Source organism: Diceros bicornis, chromosome 18 (genome assembly GCF_020826845.1).
Source record: "Diceros bicornis minor isolate mBicDic1 chromosome 18, mDicBic1.mat.cur, whole genome shotgun sequence".
NCBI lineage: Eukaryota > Metazoa > Chordata > Mammalia > Perissodactyla > Rhinocerotidae > Diceros > Diceros bicornis.
The window spans coordinates 55,568,141-55,587,676 of record NC_080757.1 but is presented as its reverse complement, the minus strand read 5'-3'; the positions used below and the strand labels follow the sequence as shown (position 1 = coordinate 55,587,676).

The 19,536-nt window shown below is 48.2% G+C and overlaps 1 protein-coding gene and 4 non-coding genes across 7 annotated transcripts; 1 reads left to right on the top strand and 4 right to left on the bottom strand.

The window, feature by feature from the left end:
* Nucleotides 1-1,479: 1,479 nt before the first annotated feature.
* On the bottom strand, nt 1,480-1,552 carry TRNAR-CCU (transfer RNA arginine (anticodon CCU)). Its single transcript has one exon. It is a non-coding gene; the product is annotated as a tRNA-Arg (tRNA).
* Nucleotides 1,553-1,797: 245 nt separating this feature from the next.
* TRNAR-UCG (transfer RNA arginine (anticodon UCG)) lies at nt 1,798-1,870 on the bottom strand. Its single transcript has one exon. It is a non-coding gene; the product is annotated as a tRNA-Arg (tRNA).
* Nucleotides 1,871-2,551: 681 nt separating this feature from the next.
* On the top strand, nt 2,552-2,624 carry TRNAR-CCU (transfer RNA arginine (anticodon CCU)). The gene has a single exon. It is a non-coding gene; the product is annotated as a tRNA-Arg (tRNA).
* A 435-nt stretch (nt 2,625-3,059) lies between these two features.
* Nucleotides 3,060-3,132, bottom strand: TRNAR-CCU (transfer RNA arginine (anticodon CCU)). Its single transcript has one exon. It is a non-coding gene; the product is annotated as a tRNA-Arg (tRNA).
* A 6,457-nt stretch (nt 3,133-9,589) lies between these two features.
* On the bottom strand, nt 9,590-16,920 carry MRPL58 (mitochondrial ribosomal protein L58). Of its 3 annotated transcripts, none has more exons than XM_058561574.1 (6): nt 16,720-16,920; nt 13,924-13,960; nt 11,015-11,074; nt 10,429-10,511; nt 10,167-10,336; nt 9,590-9,918 (listed from the first exon to the last, which is right to left on the bottom strand). In XM_058561574.1, the coding sequence occupies exons 1-6, from the start codon at nt 16,903-16,905 to the stop codon at nt 9,834-9,836; spliced, it is 621 nt and encodes a 206-aa protein (XP_058417557.1). In that variant the 5' UTR covers nt 16,906-16,920; the 3' UTR covers nt 9,590-9,833. The 3 variants fall into 3 exon arrangements, with proteins under 3 accessions (XP_058417557.1, XP_058417558.1, XP_058417556.1); XM_058561575.1 differs by having other exon boundaries at nt 9,590-9,913; nt 16,720-16,911; XM_058561573.1 differs by having other exon boundaries at nt 16,807-16,911.
* Between the last annotated feature and the right edge of the window lie 2,616 nt (nt 16,921-19,536).

Below are 19,536 nucleotides of genomic sequence, written 5' to 3'. Positions count from 1 at the left end.
ACTTTACATACATATCATCTCCTTTACTCCTCACAACCACCTTATGAGGTAGGTAGTGTATCAGCCAAGACATTAAAGCAGTCCTCTGAAGGTGACAGGATTGCCAACCATCTTTTTGCTGTTCTCCACCCAGAGGCTTTCTCTGACTACTCAACTAATAGTTTCCCATCACTCTCTTCATTTTGAAACCATCCGGTTTATTAGTTTAATTTGTTTACTGTCTTCTCTCTCACTAGAATGTAAGCTCCACGGAGGCAAGGCCAGGTGGATGGCTTTAGGGAGAACTGAAGCCTGAAACCCAGAAAAGCAGCAGTGCTTTTAGCTCCAGTGGTGCAGGCTAGGGCCAGGATGCTGCAGCCATGGGGGATGGCTTGGGAGCCAGTGAGAGCTTCAAGTAGCACCCATAAAACTTGGTGGGTAGTTTGGAGTAGAGGGCACACGAATAACTCTGGATGACCCTGGAGAAGGGAGAGGAGGATTCTGTACTTCAAGTTTATTTGTTGTTCCTTTTACAAAGGTATAAGGAACAGTGGTTTTCAAACTTTTTTGTTAAGAACGTATAAAAATCTGCTGAACAATGCAGCCTATTCCTGAGTAAATATAGTATCCCCAAAGTCCACATAATGTGAGGCATTCAACCTGGGAAGCCCACGCAGCTCCTCAGGAGCTATGGGCTTCAAGGTAAAAAAACAAAACAAAACAAAACAAACCCATTCCTGGCCAGAATAGTACAGTTTTAAAAAAAATTAAAGGTTTTATTAAAGGATTATATATATGAATATATATATTATATATTATATATATAAAGGACATATATATATCCAGGAAAGTGCAAAAACCATACATGTACATAAATGTCTCTTTTTAAACACTCTTGGGGCACCCGGTTTGAGTGTGCCATCTTTTTCCTGCGAGACTTGGACTGATACAAGAGATTGGCAACATTACCCCCACTGTCCAGAGCGCGTGCACACACACGCTTCCTAGCACCCCTCCTCATCCTAGCACAGGGCAGTGGGTGGTCGGTGCCATCTCAATGGAGACAGAACCCACAGTTAGACTGAGGGCATGGAGTGGGGCAGCACCTTCACCCAGACTGCCCCTGTCTCCAGTGGGAGGTTTGGGGGGCAGGGAGGGGCCGGGGACTGCAGTTTTGCCCGCTTTTAACTTTATAGTGATGGACACACACAGAACACACTCACTTCTTTTGCACGTGGGTTTGTAGCTTGCAGAGAACTTTCATGAGGTGAGTGAATACCAACTCAGAGAGTCATCAAGAAGCTGACGCCCCATTTGCCCTCATATCGGTTTACCTTTCAAACTGTAGTCGGGCTTGATCAAAAAGGAAGGGCAAATTCATTGCAACTGAGGCATCCATACACATAAAAAAATGCTGTTAAACAGAGAAAATGTGCACTGTGGTTTTTGTTTTCACCTCGTACATAACACACAAAAATCCTTTTTACAATTATACCACTTCACCCCAGATGGGACTCGAACCCACAATCCCTGGCTTAGGAGGCCAGTGCCTTATCCATTAGGCCACTGGGGCTTCGTGCAAGCGGCGCCCGATCACATGCCTCTTGAACTGTGACGCCGCGGAGCTGCATAATGACGTCACCCGAGGAAGCTCTCAGGTGCAAAACCCGCCTGGACACGAGCCCTAATTCCCAGTTTCAGGTGACGGGAGCAAGGGTCAGGAGCTGGCCTGGAGCCCTGTGTCTAAAACAAGGATATTTTCTGGGATTCGGTTGCAGAACAGGTGTACTCTCTCTCTCCGTCGGAATTAAAACGTTTCGACCACGAAGGGACTCGAACCCTCAATCTTCTGATCCGAAGTCAGACGCCTTATCCATTAGGCCACGCGGTCTCCTTCCTCACCCACCACCACCTAGATGCCTATTTAGTGATCTATGGCTGCACACGCGCTGCCGCTGGCACCAATAATGGATGCACCCCGGCTCTGTCCCCGCCACACCTGTGACGCACCCTGTGAGCCAGCGCGCGCGGTCCTCTCCGACTCGAGTCGCCGGCACCGCCACTAGCGAAGGCGCTGTACTTCAGCGGCGCATTTCGGCCCACTAGGCGTCGCAACTGCATGGTCTAACGGATATGGTGTCTAACTTCCGATCAGGATATTGAGGGTTTGAGTCTCTTCGTGGTTGGTTTCCTTTCGGGCGGGTCGCGCGGGGTACAGCAATCCCGCTGGGCTTCGTTTGCCGGTTCGCTTTGCCCTCCCTCCTCATCCCTTTCCCCGGTCCTTGGGACCGCTCGGCACTGGCCTTCCAGGGAGTTCGCTCCTTTCTGTGGAACTGCGCGCCGCCGGGCGCCCTTTGGTCTCAGTGGGCACTGCTCAATCGCCTCACCTTGAATGCTAGCATTTTGCGTGGCCTGGCGGTTGTCTAGCTGGCTTCCCGGGACCTGGACCTGGACCTGGTCTCGGAGTGCGCGGTGCGGCAGCCGGCGTGGCGGGACCGCGTGAGATCTGTACACGTGCGGCTGCGCGCCACCACGCGCTACCACGGACCACGTGGGGCTGTTACTTTATAGCGCCCCAGTGGCCTAATGGATAAGGCACTGGCCTCCTAAGCCAGGGATTGTGGGTTCGAGTCCCACCTGGGGTGGTGTGTGCACAGGCTCTGCTCTACAGCAACTTTTGGCGCCGGGAACGCACAGGCGGACCCAGGGGCTCCGTAAGCCTCACCTCTGCGCCACCCAAGGACTCCTGCTAGCCTTCTCCTGCCGGGCCGCTGACAGGGTTTGGTGTTTGCAATCAGGGAGTCCGCGCGTCCTGTATTCCCTGCTCTGGGCTCACTGTCGCCCGCGCCCTGTTCATCCCTTCGCGTTCTCGGACACTCTGCCACCCTTAAGCCAGGACAAGTCCTGCTCTCTAGCCTTGGCCTATGAGCTGTACAAAAGTTGCGGGACTGTTAGATGAACCCTTCAGTCTTCGGCCCCCGGTGCCCGAGCCCCACAATACTCGGGGTCTTTAATGGGGTCGAAAGGTGGTGGAGTGGATTCTTGTGCCTGAGGCGGGGAAAGAGCCAAAAGTACACCTTTACCCCAGGTGGGACTCGAACCCACAATCCCTGGCTTAGGAGGCCAGTGCCTTATCCATTAGGCCACTGGGGCCTGCAGCGCGTGTTTTCAATTTCTCTACTCCTAGTCTACCGCCAGATTCCGGGTCTTGCAAGGGACGGTTTAGCGGAGCGCAACTTTACCGAGGGATGCCGTGTCGGGGATGCGCGCGGACAGGCCCTCTGGAGCTCACAGACGACCGCGAGGAGCTGGGAAGGCGCTACCGCGGGAGGCGAGCTGACCAACCTCCAGCCGCCCGCACCGGGAAGAGCAGTGGGGGAGGGGAGGCCGGCACTGGAGCTGCCCGGACACGTGGACCATGGCGGGTGAAGACAGATTTGGAGGCATTTCCTTCCCATCCGAGCTATTGTGTCCACATCTACAGAACTGACAGAAAATCCAGGAATTTTAGGAAAAAGTAGTGTAGGAAGTGAACGAGAACAGATTAGCCTCAATCATGAATATTGAAACATAAACACTGAAAATCTTCACCGTCACGAGACGATGTACAACCAGGAGGAACAAATCCTTCCAGTCATAAAAATAGAAATATACACATAAATATATAATATAGAGAAAAGAACTCTATCAGCCAAATTGATACTTCCCCCTAATATTTTATTCCTTTAAAACTGTTGTACGAAAAGTAATATAAAGAATAAACACATTTTTAAACGTTACACACGTGTAACATCCATTATTAAAATCCACGCACGTCTGTAGCAGTTAAGTGCGCGCGCTCCGCTTCGGCGGCCTGGGGTTCGCAGGTTCGGATCCCGGGCGCGCACTCACGCACCGGTTATCAAGCCATGCTGTGGCGGCGTACCGTATAAAGTAGAGGAAGATGGGAACCGATGTTAGCCCAGGGCCAACCTTCCTCAGTAAAAAGAGGAGGATTGGCATTGGATGTTAGCTCAGGGCCAGTCTTCCTCATACACACACACACAAATCCATGCACATCCGAAAGTTTTAACAACACAAGCTGCAGCCAAGGGCAGAATTTATTCCTTGTCGTGCCTGCGTTGAGACATTGCCTGTCCGTCCCCAGCATCCCAGGGTACAGAGACTTGGACACATTCTTCTTTGTTTCTTTCTCTCCCCAACATGTAGAGTCTGCAGAAACCCTTCTCCTTCCCCCCTTAACACCAGCAAGAAGGAAGAATTTTTTTTGTGTGTGAGGAGGACTAGCCCTGAGCTAACATCCGATGTCAATCCTCCCCTTTTCTCTTGAGGAAGACTGGCCCTGGGCTAACATCTCGTGCCCATCTTCCTCTACTGTATACGGGATGCCACCACAGCACAGCTTAACATCAGTGCGTTGGTGCTTGCCAGGGATCCAAACCTGTGAACCCCAGGCCGCCGCAGCAGAGCCCGCGCACTTAACCGCTGCACCACCAGGCAGCCCCGAATTTTTTTTTGGGGGGTGAGGAAGATTGGCCCTGAGCCAACATCTGTGCCAATCTTCCTTTATTTTGCATGTGGGACGCCACCACAGCATGGCTTGACAAGCAGTGTGTATGTCAGTGCCCAGGATCCGAACTTGCGAACACCTGGCCGCTGAAGTGCAGTGCGCGGACCTAACCACCACGCCCCTGGGCCGGCGTCAAGAAGGAAGAATTTAACCCACCTGGCTCTAGTCTCCTCCCTTGAGGATGCCTTCCTTTAAGTTAATCAGTTTGTCTGATTGTTGAGGTGCAACATTCATGCAGCCAAGTGTTCACGTCTTAAGGTCAGAGCCAGATGAAATACAGAACACTTCCAGCCCCCCGGAAGGCTCCCGGTGCCTCCTCCCAGCCAATCATCAGCTCCCCGAAGTAAATACTTTCCTGATTTTCATTACCACAAAGCAGTTGTGCCTTGTTCTGAACTACACGTAAATGGAATCATACTCTTTGGTAGTCTGGGCTCTCTTGCTCAACATTGTGTCTCTGAGATTCACCTGTGTTCATTCTTTTGCCCTCAGCTTATGTTAAGGGTGAGTCCTACCCCTGTGCTCTACTCTGTCCCACAGCTTGTTCTGTTTCTCTTTACCTCTCCTTCCCTTCCTGTGTGTCTCAAATGCTTTTCCCAGGTCCCTTCACATGCCACCATTGTCTTTTGAGGGTCTCACGAGTCCAGTACTTTGCTCCAGAGTCAACCCACAAGGATGCCTTCTCTGGTTTCCTGCCGCTCCCATCTAAGCCAGCATCTCCTCGGGTTCTGCCTTGCCTCATCCTCAACTGCTCCTATCCATTCCCAAAACTTGACTTGTGCGCCTCCATCCTGCATCTCCCAGCTGCAACCTCACTCCCCAGCTCCAGGGTGCCATTCCCTCTCCTGGCCAACACTACCTAGGCATTCCTCCTTAGATCCCACAAAGTCAACTCCTCACAGGCAAAACCATCCTTACCCTCCAACCATCCTCCCAAGCCTGCTCCCTTTGTGACTCTCCTCTCTTGATGTACAGCATCACGCATGTCACACACCTGCTCCCACTCCACCTGGGCCAATTTTCTGTCCCCATAATCCTTTTGCATCTGCTGTTTTCTCCCCATTTCTGTTGCCACTGCCCTAGTTCCAGGATGACTGCTCACAAGGGTGAGTCCACCAACCTGTGCTCACTTCCCTGCAGTCTTTCCTCATCCATTCACAGTCAGATTAATCTTCTCCTGCCAGCCTCTGTAGGGGTAGTCTAAATGTCTTAGATATCACATTTAAGGCCTTTCTAGAGCTGGTCCCACTCAATGTGGCAGACGTGTCTTCCACAGCTCCTCATCCCCTGGGGTCTAGCCAACCTGGGCTATTCATCATGGCTAACTTTCCCCGAGTACATGCTCAGTGCCATTGACCACTTATTCATTTAAACCCCATAACAGCCCCCTGATGCAGGCACTAATAGCATCATCCCTAGTTTACAGATGGGGAAACTAAGGTTCAGAGAGGCTAAGTAGTTTGCCCAAAGCTCCACAGCTGCGGGTGGCAGAGGGCAGGGCAGACCTGGGGCACTTTAACTTCAAAGCCCATTCTCCACACCATAGTTCACTGTCCTGGCCACAGGCAGGGCCCTTGGCCACACTGGAGCCTTCAGGTGACAAGCTCTTACCTTGTTCGCACAGCCAGCCCCTCCCCTCCTTCTGGTCCCTCTCAAGAACCTCAAGTACATCTTCTTTAACCTTCCAGCTGGAACTAGTTGCTTCTCTGCCTTCCATAAACTATTTAGACCTTTCTTATGTTATTTACCACGTTTTGGTCATGTGACAGTAACAGGAATCCATTCTTCTCAGCTTTTATCGTTACCTGGTTGAACATAAACTCTCTGGAAGAAAGGACTTCATTTTTTTCATTTCTGATTCCCTTGGACCTCACCCAGTGCCTGGCTTTCACTCAGTATTTGTTGAATTAAAGAATGAATTAATGTATGTTGCACTTCCTTGCATATGAGCCTCAGCTCCCTTCTAGGCTCTGCGTCCCTTGAGGACAGGGACCATGTCTTCCACATCTTTTGTATTTTGTAAGTCATTGATCAATGACTTTGTTACACTTACGTGAATGACGAGGTCACTGCTCACATAAGTATATGTACTACTACAGTGCATTATCTTGCATTTAGAGCATCCCTACAGTGTTTGTCAAATGAGTGATCTAGTTAAAAATAAGAGGGAACAGGAGCTGGGCTGGTGGCATAGTGGTTAAGTTCATGAGCTACACTTCAGCGGCGGCCCAAGGGTCACAGGTTCAAACCTGGGCACAGACCTGTGCACCACTGATTAAGCCATGCTGTGGCAGGTGTCCCACATAAAACTGAAGAAGATGGGTACAGATGTTAGCTCAGGGCTAATCTTCCTCACAAAAAAAAAAAAAAGAGAGAGAGAACATTCTAAAACATTCACACATGTCAGAGTAACTTGCTACTGTTATGCTGGCCTGGGTACTTCCCATACCCACAGGACTGCAAAAACCTCTTTCCAGTTCCAACTCACTCTTTTCCTGCCTCCAAAGCCCCAGACTGTGACAGCACTAACACATGACACTCCTTCCCACTCAGTGGTTCCCTATTACCTACGTTTCTTAAAATCTAAACTCCTTAACTTGAATTGAAAAATCTCCACACTGAGCATCTATCTCCCTCTCCAGACTTACCTCTCATAATCTCCCTGCACAAATCCACTGTTCAGATGGCTTCCTCATCATCTCCACCCCGGCCTTTTCTTTGGTCTTCTTTTTTCATACTGTTCCCTTCAACTGGCATGTCCTCTTCCCCCCTCTACCGATTAAAATTCTATACCTTTTTCTATTCAACATAGTTCTGGAGGTTTTGGCCAGAGCAATTAGGCAAGAAAAAGGAATAAAAGGAATCCAAATAGGCAACGAAGAAGTGAAACTCTCACTATTTGCAGACAACATGATTTTATACATAGAAAACCCTAAAGAATCCATTGGAAAACTATTAGAAATAATCAACAACTACAGCAAAGTCACAGGGTACAAAATCAACCTACAAAAATCAGTTGCATTTTTGTATGCTAATAACGAACAGAAAGAGTTCAAAATGATAATACCATTTACAATTGCATCGAAAAGAATAAAATATCTAGAAATAAATCTCACCAAGGAAGTGAAAGACCTATACAACGAAAACAACAAGACATTATTGAAAGAAATTGATAACGACATAAAGAAATGGAAAGATATCCCATGCACATGGATTGGAAAAATAAACATAGTTAAAATGTTTATATTACCTAAAGCAATCCACAGATTCAACACAATCCCAATCAGAATCCCAATGACATTCTTCACAGAAATAGAAAAAAAGAATACTAAAACTCATATGGGGCAACAAAAGACCCCGAATAGCTAAAGCAATCCTAAGAAAAAAGAACAAAGCTGGAGGCATCACAATCCCTGAACTCAAAACATACTAGAAAGCAATAATAATCAAAACAGCACGGTACTGGTACAAAAACAGACACACAGATCAATGGAACAGAATTGAAAGCCCAGAAATAAAACCACACATATACGGACGGCTAATTTTAGACAAAGGAGCTAAGAACATACAATGGAGAAAAGAAAGTCTCTGCCATAAATGCTGCTGGGAAAACTGGACAGCCACATGCAAAAGAATGAAAGCAGACCATCTGCTATCGCCATTCACAAAAATTAACTCAAAATGGATCAAAGACCCGAAGGTGAGACCTGAAACTATAAAACTCATAGAAAAAAATATAGGCAACACACTATTTGACATTGGTCATAAAGGAATCTTTTCAGATGCCATGCCTAGTCAGACTAGGGAAACCAAAGAAAAAATAAACAAGTGGGACTTCAGATTAAAGAGCTTCTACAAGGCAAACGAAACCAGGGTCAAAATGAATAGACAACCCACCAGCTGGGAGAAAATATTTGCAAAACATATATCTGACAAGGGTTTAAGCTCCATAATATATAAAGAACTCACACAACTGAACAACAAAAAAACAAACAACCCGATTAGAAAATGAGCAGAGGAAATGAACAGTTCGACACTTCTCCAAAGAAGATATATAGATGGCCAATAGGCATATGAAAAGGTGTTCAACATCACTAATCATTAGGGAAATGCAAATCAAAACAACACTAAGATATCACCTCATGCCCGTTAGAATGGCTATAATCACCAAGACAAAAATCAACAAATGTTGGAGAGGATGTGGAGAAACGGGAACCCTCACACACAGCTGGTGGGAATGGAAACTGGTGCAGCCTCTATGGAAAACGGTATGGAGATTCCTCAAAAAATTAAAAATAGAAATACCCTATGATCCAGCTATCCCACTACTGGGAATATATCCAATGAACCTGAAATCAACAATCCAAAGAGGCTTATGCACCCCTATGTTCATTGCAGCATTATTCACTATAGCCAAGAAGTGGAAGCAACCCAAGTGTCCCTTGACTGACGATTGGATCAAGAAAATGTGGTATATATATACATACAATGGAATACTACTCAGCCATAAAAAAAGACAAAATTGTCCCATTTGCAACAACATGGATGGACCTGGACGGTATTACGTTAGGTGAAATAAGCCAGAAAGAGAAAGACCAACACCGCATGATTTCACTTATATGTGGAATATAAACCAACACATGGTCAGAAAGAACTGTATTGTGGTTACCAGGGGCAAAGGGGGTGGGGGGTGGGCACAAGGGGTGAAGGGAGACATGTATATGGCGATAGACAAACAAAAATGTACAAGCAAAATTTCACAATGTTATAAACTAAGACATCAATAAAAAATAAATAAATAAATAAATAAAAATTCTATACCTTTTTCAAGGCCCAGCTCAGATGCCCACTCACCTGCCTCAGCCCTTCTACCTGACTGTGTGTTCCTTCAGGGCAGACACCACAACTCAATCCTGTTTCCCCCCAGCTGTGACAAGCAGTCAGTGCCAGTCAATAACTCTGAGGCAGAGTTCAACCAAGAAAAGGCAGGAATTCTGTTCTGAAGTATTCTGAATGAGAAGGGAAGCCCATTGCATTTAGAATTTTATTGTAGCTAATATATCAAATGGATAATTAAAGTTTGACAACACATGATTTCCTATAAAGACCTTTGCAACCAGTGTCTGCGACCCTCATTCCACACGAACACTCTTGTGATGGCTCCAATGTTAGAGACAGACATTAACAACCACAAAAACAAAGTCTCCCAGCGGTGTTAAAGCTCCCTCAGCTGCAGCTGCCTGGACGCCCTGAAGAGAGTCTTTGCCGGCTTTGGAGGATGATTTCAGTCCATATCTACCCTCCTGCTTGTCTTTATAGTAGAATTTATTCTCTTTTTTCTCAGCCTCTCCCGATTCATGTTTTCTATCCTGAAAACAAAAAGACCTCAATTAGTCCCAGATGCCCAATCAGTGCTTTTCAAAGTGGTGAGAAGAGCTGGCAGCTCAGTGGGAAGCAGAGCAGCCGAATCAGCAGGCGCCAGCTGGTGGGGAGCCTCGGCTCAGCGTCAGTCTCCTCCCATTCCCGGAGCTCTTCCAGCCGTCTGCCTCCTTTCCTCCCTGTGCAGCCCCTCATCCACATGACTCAGCTGATAAAAGCTTGGGGTATTTTCTGGTACCTGATTCTCTGTAGCACAGCATCTTCTTTGGATGGCTCCTTGGCTGTCTGGCTGGCCTCAGCAATCATGTCTCGAATTTTCTGTAGGCAATCTGCCAGATTTCGGAACTGATAGCGGCTGCGTTCAGAGGTGAGTATCAACTCTCCTGACCTGTTGATCTTATTTTTATGCTGCAGAGAACAGAGGCAAAACCAGAGTTCTACAGAGTAACAGTTTAAAAGTGACTGAGGAATTACAGAAAAAGAAGGGAGCCAATGGTTACCGTGATGGCCATTTTCTGTCGCACAGGCTCTGCAATCCAGTCGGCGGTTGCCAAATGGAACCTGACTTCAGCCTTGGAATTCACTGTAAATAAAGGGACGAGGGAGCACAGGTCACTGAGACTCTCGGGCTCAGCACCTGGGTGGCTGGTGACCATCCTGAAACAAAGGGGTGAGACACCCAACCAGATACACTTCTATCCTGTATCAACTTGGGGATACAAAGTTGGCCATGGAATGATCCTGCAAAGACAGTGAGGCACTTCTGGACAAAAATAAACTTCCAGGAACTAAATGCCCAGTGCTTCTCTAAGAATGAAGGAAACCTGTTCTCGGAGCTGGCTGCCAACTCATACTGTGATTTCCCTTTGTTTAGACTCACAAGCCAAGCCTAGTCCAAGCAACAACTGCTGAGAGTCGGCGAATCAGACCACATTCAAAAGAATAAAGAGAATTATTATAAGCTGGTGGTATTGAAGCTTCTGCTAAAAAAATCCCTTTATTCCACATGAATGTAAACATAGAACTCCTCAAGTCCATCTCTCAGCTAAGTTTTAAAAGGAAAGAAAACAACAAGCCACCCTGTACCTTTGTTAACATTCTGGCCCCCAGGACCACTACTCCGACAATAAGATATTGTCAAGCGATCTGTAAAACAGAACACACACCAAAAAATGATTATGCCATGGCAAAATATGCAAACTGTTAATTTACTATCAATATAACTATCCCTATTACAAATGTCTCTTTCAATGATTTTTATATATATAAATGGAACATTCAGATCAGTAAAGTTAGAAATTATTTACAGATGTCAAAACTAAAATCAAGAGTAAGTGACTTTGTCAGGGCCACACAGACAACAGAGAATGTACAATTATGACCTGAGTTAGCTGCTTCTGGTCCAGTACATTCCACCAGATCTGCCTGCCCTAGCTTTCTGCTGTTAGTTTATTTTAAAGCAAGGACTCTTTCAAAAGCTCAAACTAAAGGACAAACTTAATGTTGTATTTCATTAAATGCGGTGGATGTGGAATCCCAAATAGACCGGAAGCTCCAAGAGGGCAGGCGTGTGTCTATTTCACCATGTATTCTCAGTGCCAGCTCATGGTCAGTGTTTAAAAACACCTGCTGGATGAATGAGCACTTGATTGGGAGCCGGGACACCTTCCTTATAACACTGGCTCAGCCACTGACTAACTACGTGATCTTGGCAAAGTCCCACTGCTTCTCTGGGTCTCAGTTTTTGTTTTTGTTTTTTTTTTGTGAGGAAGATTCACTCTGAGCTAACATCTGTCACCAATCTTCCTCTTCTTTTTGCGTGAGGAAGATTAGCCCTGAGCTAACATCTGGGCCAATCTTCCTCTATTTTGTATGTGGGTTGCTGCCACAGCATGCCTTGACGAGTGGTGTAGGTCTGTGCCCAGGATCTGAACCCACAAACCCGGGCCGCTGCAACAGAGTGCGCCAGACTTAACCACTACGCCATGGGGCTGGCCCCTCTGGGTCTTAGTTTTGTTTGTCTGTTTTGAATCTGTAAAATGAGGTGTCTCCTTCTACTTTTGTAATTCATGAAAAGCAGCCTCATAGGGTCTGAGGAAAGTAGGGAAGGTGTGGTAGTGAGAAAATTTCAGAAGACTGGATGGTGAGCCGCAAGAAGGTTGGGTGGCAAAGAACTGTGGCACCATGGTGGTGGAGAGCAGGCCTCAGCGGGCAGATGGGTGACCCATCTTGGGACTGCTCCTAAGAGGCTTTCCTTCTTTTGAAAAATCAAATTAACTCATTTTCCTGAACAGGTAAGGAATGCAGGCGGTGCTGTAGGGGGGGTGGTTCCACCATGGTGTCCAACCTTGCCTGCATCCACACAGGCAACTAAGGTATCACTTCCATTGCAGCCGAGTCTGTCTTCGCAGGAACGCCTGTGATCCTCCCAGAGCACAAGAGACAGGAAGCAGGGGAGGAGCTGCAACAGGGCCAACTCCCATTCTCCTCCCTGTCTCCCTGGAGGCTGTCATGAGACAGTCTCTTCATCTCCAGTTCTGATGAGACAGGCTTTCTGCCTCCTCCAGCCACATGCACGCCTCAGGGCACAGCTGCAGGCTATCAAACTGCCCAGCTGTGGCCACAGGGTGTCATCTCCCTTGTGTTGCAGTCACCTGGCATCTTTGTTTCAGTGTCATCCTGAACAAGGGACACCGGGAGCCAGCACCTTTGGCTTCTCTTCCTTTCACTATCTGTGGATGTCATAAACTCTCTGAACCTAAAAAGGGCTCGTTTCTTTACTGGCCATGCCTGTAAGGCCTTGCATTATATTTGATGGGTTCACAATGCTAAAGTTATGCAAATGGTTTACAGGGAGAAGTCCCCACTCCTGTTCCCCAGCCACCAAGTTTGTCCTTTCCTCTCCACTCCCCAAGGCAGTCCTCATTTCCAATGTCTTATACATCCTTTCAGATCTATGTATACATAGCGAAATATATATTTTAGAGCCAGCCCTGATAGCCTAGTGGTAAGTTTGGCACTCGCACCACTTCAGTGGCCGGGGTTCGGTTCCCAAGAGTGGAACCACACCACTCGCCTGTCAGTAGCCATGCTGTGGCGGCGGCTGACATAGAAGAGCTAGAAGAACTTACAACTAGAATATACAACTATGCACTAGGGCTTTGGGGAGGGAAAAAAAAAAAAAGGAAGATTGGCAACAGATGTTAGCTCAGGGTGAACCTTCCCCAGCAAAAAAAAAAAAAGAAAGAAATATATATTTCAGATATACATACGTAAAACACAAATGGTAGCTTACTATATATACTCTTCTGCATCTTACTTTTTTCCAATAATGATCAATTCACCTCTTGTAAAGATTGTTCCATGTCACAAGAACAGCCACAGCTCTCCATTTGTGCTGCACACCACACAGCACTCCAGAGTGGCTCCATCATCATTTTTTGCTATTCTATACAATGCTGAAAGGACTGCACTTTTGCACACCCAAAGACAATTTCTTTACTTTCATTAAGCTGGAGAGATCTAGGAGGAATGTATGAGGGGTGGGGGAAATGATTTTTTTTTTTTTTTTGGTGAGGAAGATTGGCCCTGAGCTAACATCCGTGCCCATCTTCCTCTATTTTGCATATGGGATGCCGCCACAGTGTGGCTTCATGAGTAGTGTGTAGGTCTGTGCCTGGGATCTGAACCCGCGAACACCGAGCCACTGAAGCAGAGCATGCAAACTTAACCACCACGCCACTGGGCCGGCCCTGACAGATTTTTTATAAAACAAAATTACTTGGGCCAGCCCGTGGCTTAGCGGTTAAGTGCGTGCCCTCCGCTGCTGGCGGCCCGGGTTCGGATCCCGGGCACGCACTGACGTACCGCTTCTCCGGCCGTGCTGAGGCCGCGTCCCACGTACAGCAACTAGAAGGATGTGCATCTATGACATACGACTATCTACTGGGGCTTTGGGGGAAAAATAAATAAAAAAATAAAACAAAATTACTTACCCAGAGGAATGTCATTGTTGGCTTGCTTTGCATCATCCTGTAATGTAATGTGCACAGTGTCAAATAAACATTACCTGCTGGGTGGCTCCTAACTGGTCCAGGGCAACCAAAGAAATTACATAAAGCCACAACGCAAATGTAATACAACTATTTTCAGGTCCTCAGCAAAATCACATCAGAATGACAGAAAAAGCATCCCCAGACTCCAGAGGTACCACTTCAGGAACTTCTTCCAGGAAAATGGAACTGACCTCTCCAGCCTTCCCTGCCCTCACCTTAGCTCGTGTTGGGCACCATCAGAGGCCTGCCTCCGGGGAGGGAGGGAAGGCACCACAGTACACATGCATCAGGGAGACTCCAAAAGGAATGCCTTCTGCTAACCCGGAGCACCAAACCTGGTGGGCCACCCTCTACCTTCTCAGCCCACAGGAGGCTCACAGGGGAGGCTGCCTGCCTTGAAAAATGACTAGGACATCTGCTTTGAGGGTTTGTGTCAAACTGAACTACTCACTCCAGGATTTCTCACCACCAGGTCTCTCCCACGCTGTTCCTCGGTAGCAATGCCCTCCAGCCTTAAATCCTCATGTCCACAGGCCCAGTGCCAACACTACCCCCACTGAGGCTCTTCTGGCCATCCAAGCCCATCCGTTCTCACCTGTAGCCACTCTGGCTGCCTTCCTCCTTTTTCATCTTAGAAGTATCTAGGGATGGAGTCCTCATCCTACTCCACCTTTCCGCAGCACTGAAGACCATGGCCCACGCCCCCTTGAAGCCTCCTCTTCCCCTTGCTTCCAAGCTGTCCTCTCCAGTTTCCTCTTACCTCCCTACGACTTTCTCACTCTCTTTGCCTGCTCTTTGCAACCTTTAAACACTGACATGCCCCTGAAATCCTTTTTCTCCATCCTACTCTTTCCCTAGAACATTTCATCCATCTATGTTGGATGAAAATATCATCTATGTTGATGACTCCCAACTTTCTGGCTCAGACTTAAACCTCTTTCTTCAGCTCCAGACTCATATAGCCAACTGCTATTTGATGGCTCCTCTCAGATGCCTAGTGGATGCGTCAAACCTCCAGCCTCCTCACAGAGGACTTCCCTTACTAACAATCTGAAGTAGCTCCCCAGCACTCTCTCTGACAGCACCCTAGTCTATTCATTACTTCTCACTACCCGATATGTTTTCCCCATTTGTTTACTGCCTGCTCCTTCCACTAGAACATAAGCTCCATGAAGCATGGACCCTGTCTGTTTTGTCTATCGTGACTGTATCTGCAATGCTTGAAACAGTGTCTGACATAGCAGGTGCATGACAAACTTTTTGTTGAATGAAAGAAAAGACAAACAAATGAATGTCATTGCACTTTCTCATGTCAATTAATGGTAACTCAATCCTTATATCACTCAAGCCTCCAGACTGCAATTCTTTTATTCTCATTTCTCATAGAAAATCCATTAGCAAATCCTTTAGGTTTTCCCTTCAGAATATATCTAGAACCTCATCAATTCTCATGACTCCTATTGCTTCCATCCTGCTTCTCATCTCTTGCCTGTATTATTGCAAACTCCTAACTGGTCTTCCTGTTCTTGCCATTCTACAGTCTCTTCCCTATAAGGCTCTATAAGAGTGATGCTTGTAAAACTACGTTGGATCATTCCACTCCTCTGCCTCAAACCCTACAATAGGTCTCCACTGCATTCAGAGTAAAGCTGAAGGCCTGTAAGCCCTATACATGGGCCTCCTCCACCCCATCCCTCTCCTCTTTAGCTTCATCTCCTGGGACTCTCCTGCTCACACTGGGCTGCTTGCTGTTCTTTGAACAAGTCAAGCATGCTACTGCTTTGAGGTGGTTGCACCTGCTGTTCCCTCTGTGAGGATGCTCATCTCCCCACTACTCTCACGGCTCATTCCCTTGCTTCTTCCAGGTCCTTAATCAAATATTACCTTCTCAGAGGCCTTTCCAGACCATGTTACTTAAAACTGCAACCCTACCCCTACCTTAGAACACCTTCTTCCTTCCAGGCTTTATTTTCTCCGAAGTATTTATCACCACCTCACATATTCTATAGTATTTTGGTTACTACCTGTCTTCCTCCATTAGAAGATGAGCTCTGCAAGCATCAGGATTTTTGTGTTTTGTTCGCTCCTCTATCCCCATGCCTAGCACAGTGCACACAGAATGTTTTCAACAGAAGTTTGTTGAATGAGTAAATCAGTGAATGAATGTTCTCTTCCAGTCCTGTAGGTGGAAACAGAATTGGCTGGGTCCTATCTCTCCTGCTCGGGGGCCTGATACAGCGCCTGCACACAGCAGGCTGTCAATAAATGCAGTCTGAAGAAACGAACGAGAACGCCTGTTTCTTCAGGCGCGCTGGAGCTCATAGAGGCTACAGACACTGTAACTTTCCAAAAGGTTCCAAAAAGAAGTAAACAACTCGGCAGCCTCTGGCCTTTGTGGTCCACTCTGGAGGGCCAGAATGCCCACATTTTCCCTCGGGACAAGAATTTGGGCCTGCGGGCGGGGGAACGAACGCGGAAAAGCTGGCTGTCTTGTAAGCAGCATATGCAGCACGCTCTCCTGGCGCCCGCACACCTCCATCCGCGCCACGCGCCGCGACCCGCCCCGCGGCCCCTGTCCCCAGTTGCTGGGGCAACCAGCTCCCACCCGCCGCCACCGCCACGTTCTGCGCGCCGCGGCGCCTTCAACTGGCTCCACGCCCGGCCAATGGGGCCCCGGCTTCCTGACGTCACCCAGCGGAGGCAAAACGCCCCTTCCGTCCTGCCCTCCCGGCTCACCGGGACCCTCCAGGCGGTGTCGGAGCCCCGCGATTCGGGGTACAGCTTGTCCAGGCTGTAGATGCTCTGGAACTCGGTGCCGTCTACCTGTTTGTGCAGAGGCCGGCAGGGGCAGCGCGCGAGCCGCGGGAGCAGCCAGGCTCCGGCTCGGCTCAGGCCGCAGCGGAGACACCAGGCGGCCGCCATGTTCGAGTCTCGGAGCCGCTTCCGGTGGACGCCGCCTTCCGCGGTCCGCAAGCTCGCGCTTCCCTCGGGACTTTGGTTCCGCGCGGCTTTTAGTGTCCGCCGGGGGAAGGCGGCAAGCTGAGCTCCCGGCGTGGCTTTCCTGCGGCACCTGTTAGAGGCGCCCCATCCGCCGCCTCCGGGAGGCCCGGTTGGCGCTGTGAGGTCCGCTGCCGCGGTGGGGAAGCCGTTGGCCAGACAGCGAGCTCTGAAGGGAGCCTCCTGGTGAAAAGTACCCCCGGATCCCGTGTCCCCCAGAAACACCACTTCTCTTCCTTTCAGAGTCTGTGCCCTCCTCTTGGACCACTCTCCCCTCAAATCTCACATCAACAGAGAGGCCTGCCCTGTCTGGCCTACTTCATCTCCATCACCTTTACTCTGCTCTACTTTGGTTTTTTTTTTCTTTCACCTCACTCAATCTTATTTTTCTAGTTTATTGCCTGTCTCCCAGCCAGAATGTAATAAGCCCCTGGAGGACACTGGCCCAGTGCAGGAGCCCCAGCACCTAGACCCTGGCACATCATAGGTACTCAATAAGTATTGATAACAGGAATTCTTTGGGAATGTGTTTTTGAAAGCTGAGTTCTGCTAGAGCTGAGTTTTAGTCAACTTCAGGCTCATTCCCAAGGCAGCCTGTAAACAAATGTCCATGGAGCACGTGTGTGACGATCTGCAGGACAAATACCAGATGAGAGGACAGGCAGGCAGGTCGAGAAAGAAATGTTTTTTAAAATGCCCCCTCCTCCAGTTTTGTGGGGGAAACAGCAGCTTTGTGGAGCATGATGGCGGTTTCTCCTGGCCAGGAGATAAGCGGAGCCTCGGGAAGTAGGTAGAGATTCAGACAGCCACAGATAGGCTAAGCAGAGCCCTTTTACAGGGCTCTTAAGATATGAACTCCAAAACTGAGAAGGTCTAACTCTGACAAACGTTCAAGCATTTAGCAGTGTTTGGAAACAGCTAAATGTTGGCTAAGTTACTTAGTTGAGAGGCAGTGTGGTAAATGAAAACAGCTCAATAAATGTTAGTGATTATTAGTAATACCAGTGGTTGTTTCTTAATGAAGAGTTCTATTTTTAGGAAAAGCATAATTACCTAGAAAAATATGCCCTGGCGATGCTGACTGTTTGAAACAGGAGATTGTCATTAAATCAAGGCTTTACCATCAAGGCTTTACCATCCTTGCCTCACTGATAGCAGGCAAATTCTTTGGGAGGTTTAATAAACCACTTTCCAGGCACTGGCTTTGTAAACCCAAACTAGGAAGGGAATGGCAATTGACAGACACCTTTTGGTCTCTAGGCTGGGAGGGGAGTCTCCTGAGTCCCTCCCTGTCTGACTTAGTCCCAAGACCTCAGAGGAAACAGAGGTGTGTCCATGGTGACTGGAATAAGCTGCTCAGGGGAGCAAAGCCAGGGACTCACCCAGGTGGATGGCTCAGGGATTATGAATAATAAGTCAGCACCATTCCATGGCATCATTGCTCTGAGGCTGGGCTCCAGCTCTGAGCCTGACCCAGAGCGATAGGAAAAGGAAGCTGCAGGTTTCTATGGCCCCAAATAAACACTGTGTGCTTGGGCCATCTGGTGGCCTGGATTCTGGGAGATGAGGGGCGTAGTGGAGAGAATGAGACAAGCTGCCCCGGGGTGGAGAGAAGAGCAGCTGGCAAGCTCCTCTCACCTGCTGCTGCCGTGAACCATCCAGAATAGAGGCCCTTCTGGGAGAAACAGACCTGAGGGAGGCCACCTGTTCGCTTAAAAAGCTGGGCACTGAAGGCTGAGGCCAGTCTTCTTCCCCTCCTTGGTCCTCCAGAGGCTGAAACGGTGCTTCAGGAAGTGGACATTCACAGGGGCAAAAAGAAAGAGGGGAAGAGAAGATAGAGAATCACCCAGCCATTCCTGGCAGCCGAGGAGCTTGCAGGCACCAGTCCTTCTCTATGGCCTGTGAGTTGGGGTACCACTCCTGTGTAGGGGGTCCACAGGATTTTCCTTTCTTCTTTTCTGAAATGCACTGGGTCAGACTGGCTCTTAAAACTCAACCTTAGTAGAGATAGGGAACGTGCAGTATTGCATAGTGGCATTGGTCAGGTCTGGGTTCGAATATTTCTGTGTGACTTTGAATTACTAACTTAACCCCTAAGCCTCAGGATCGCCATCAGTAAAATAGAGATTTTATAGCTGCCTCATAAGGTTGCTGAGGGTATTAAACACATATAAAGCACTTAACACTGGCTGGTACAAAGTCAGCAGGCAACAAAAGTTAGCTGCTACTAAGGGATGCGAAGTGTGTACAGGGTCGTCGAAGGAACTTTTACTTGCACGGATCTGCTGGCTTTTAGCATTTTTTCTCTGCAGCGCTGGGTTGGGAAATCCAGTCTGACTAGCTTTATTCCAGACCTTCTTTCCTTCTCTGAGGGCTGGGCAGGCAGCACAGTACACGCCTCCTGGCATGTGTGAGTGGGCACAACTGCCCCCTTCGTCCTGGAAGCTGCTTCCTTCACCACCACCCCTTATCTGCCTAGTTCCCTGAAAACACCCCCAGGCTTTCAGCTCAGGGTTTGCAGGGAGGGTGGTGAAAGGGGGGACCAATTCCCTACAA

Excerpts from the sequence above, each read along its gene's own strand:
- MRPL58 (XM_058561575.1), bottom strand. The coding sequence starts at position 16,905 with ATGGCGGCCGCCTGGTGTCTCCGCTGCGGCCTGAGCCGAGCCGGAGCC. Across the intron at positions 13,961-16,719 it reads ACACCGCCTGGAGGGTCCCG|GATGATGCAAAGCAAGCCAA; the intron begins GTGAGCCGGGAG and ends ATTACATTACAG. Across the intron at positions 11,075-13,923 it reads CAACAATGACATTCCTCTGG|ATCGCTTGACAATATCTTAT; the intron begins GTAAGTAATTTT and ends TCTGTTTTACAG.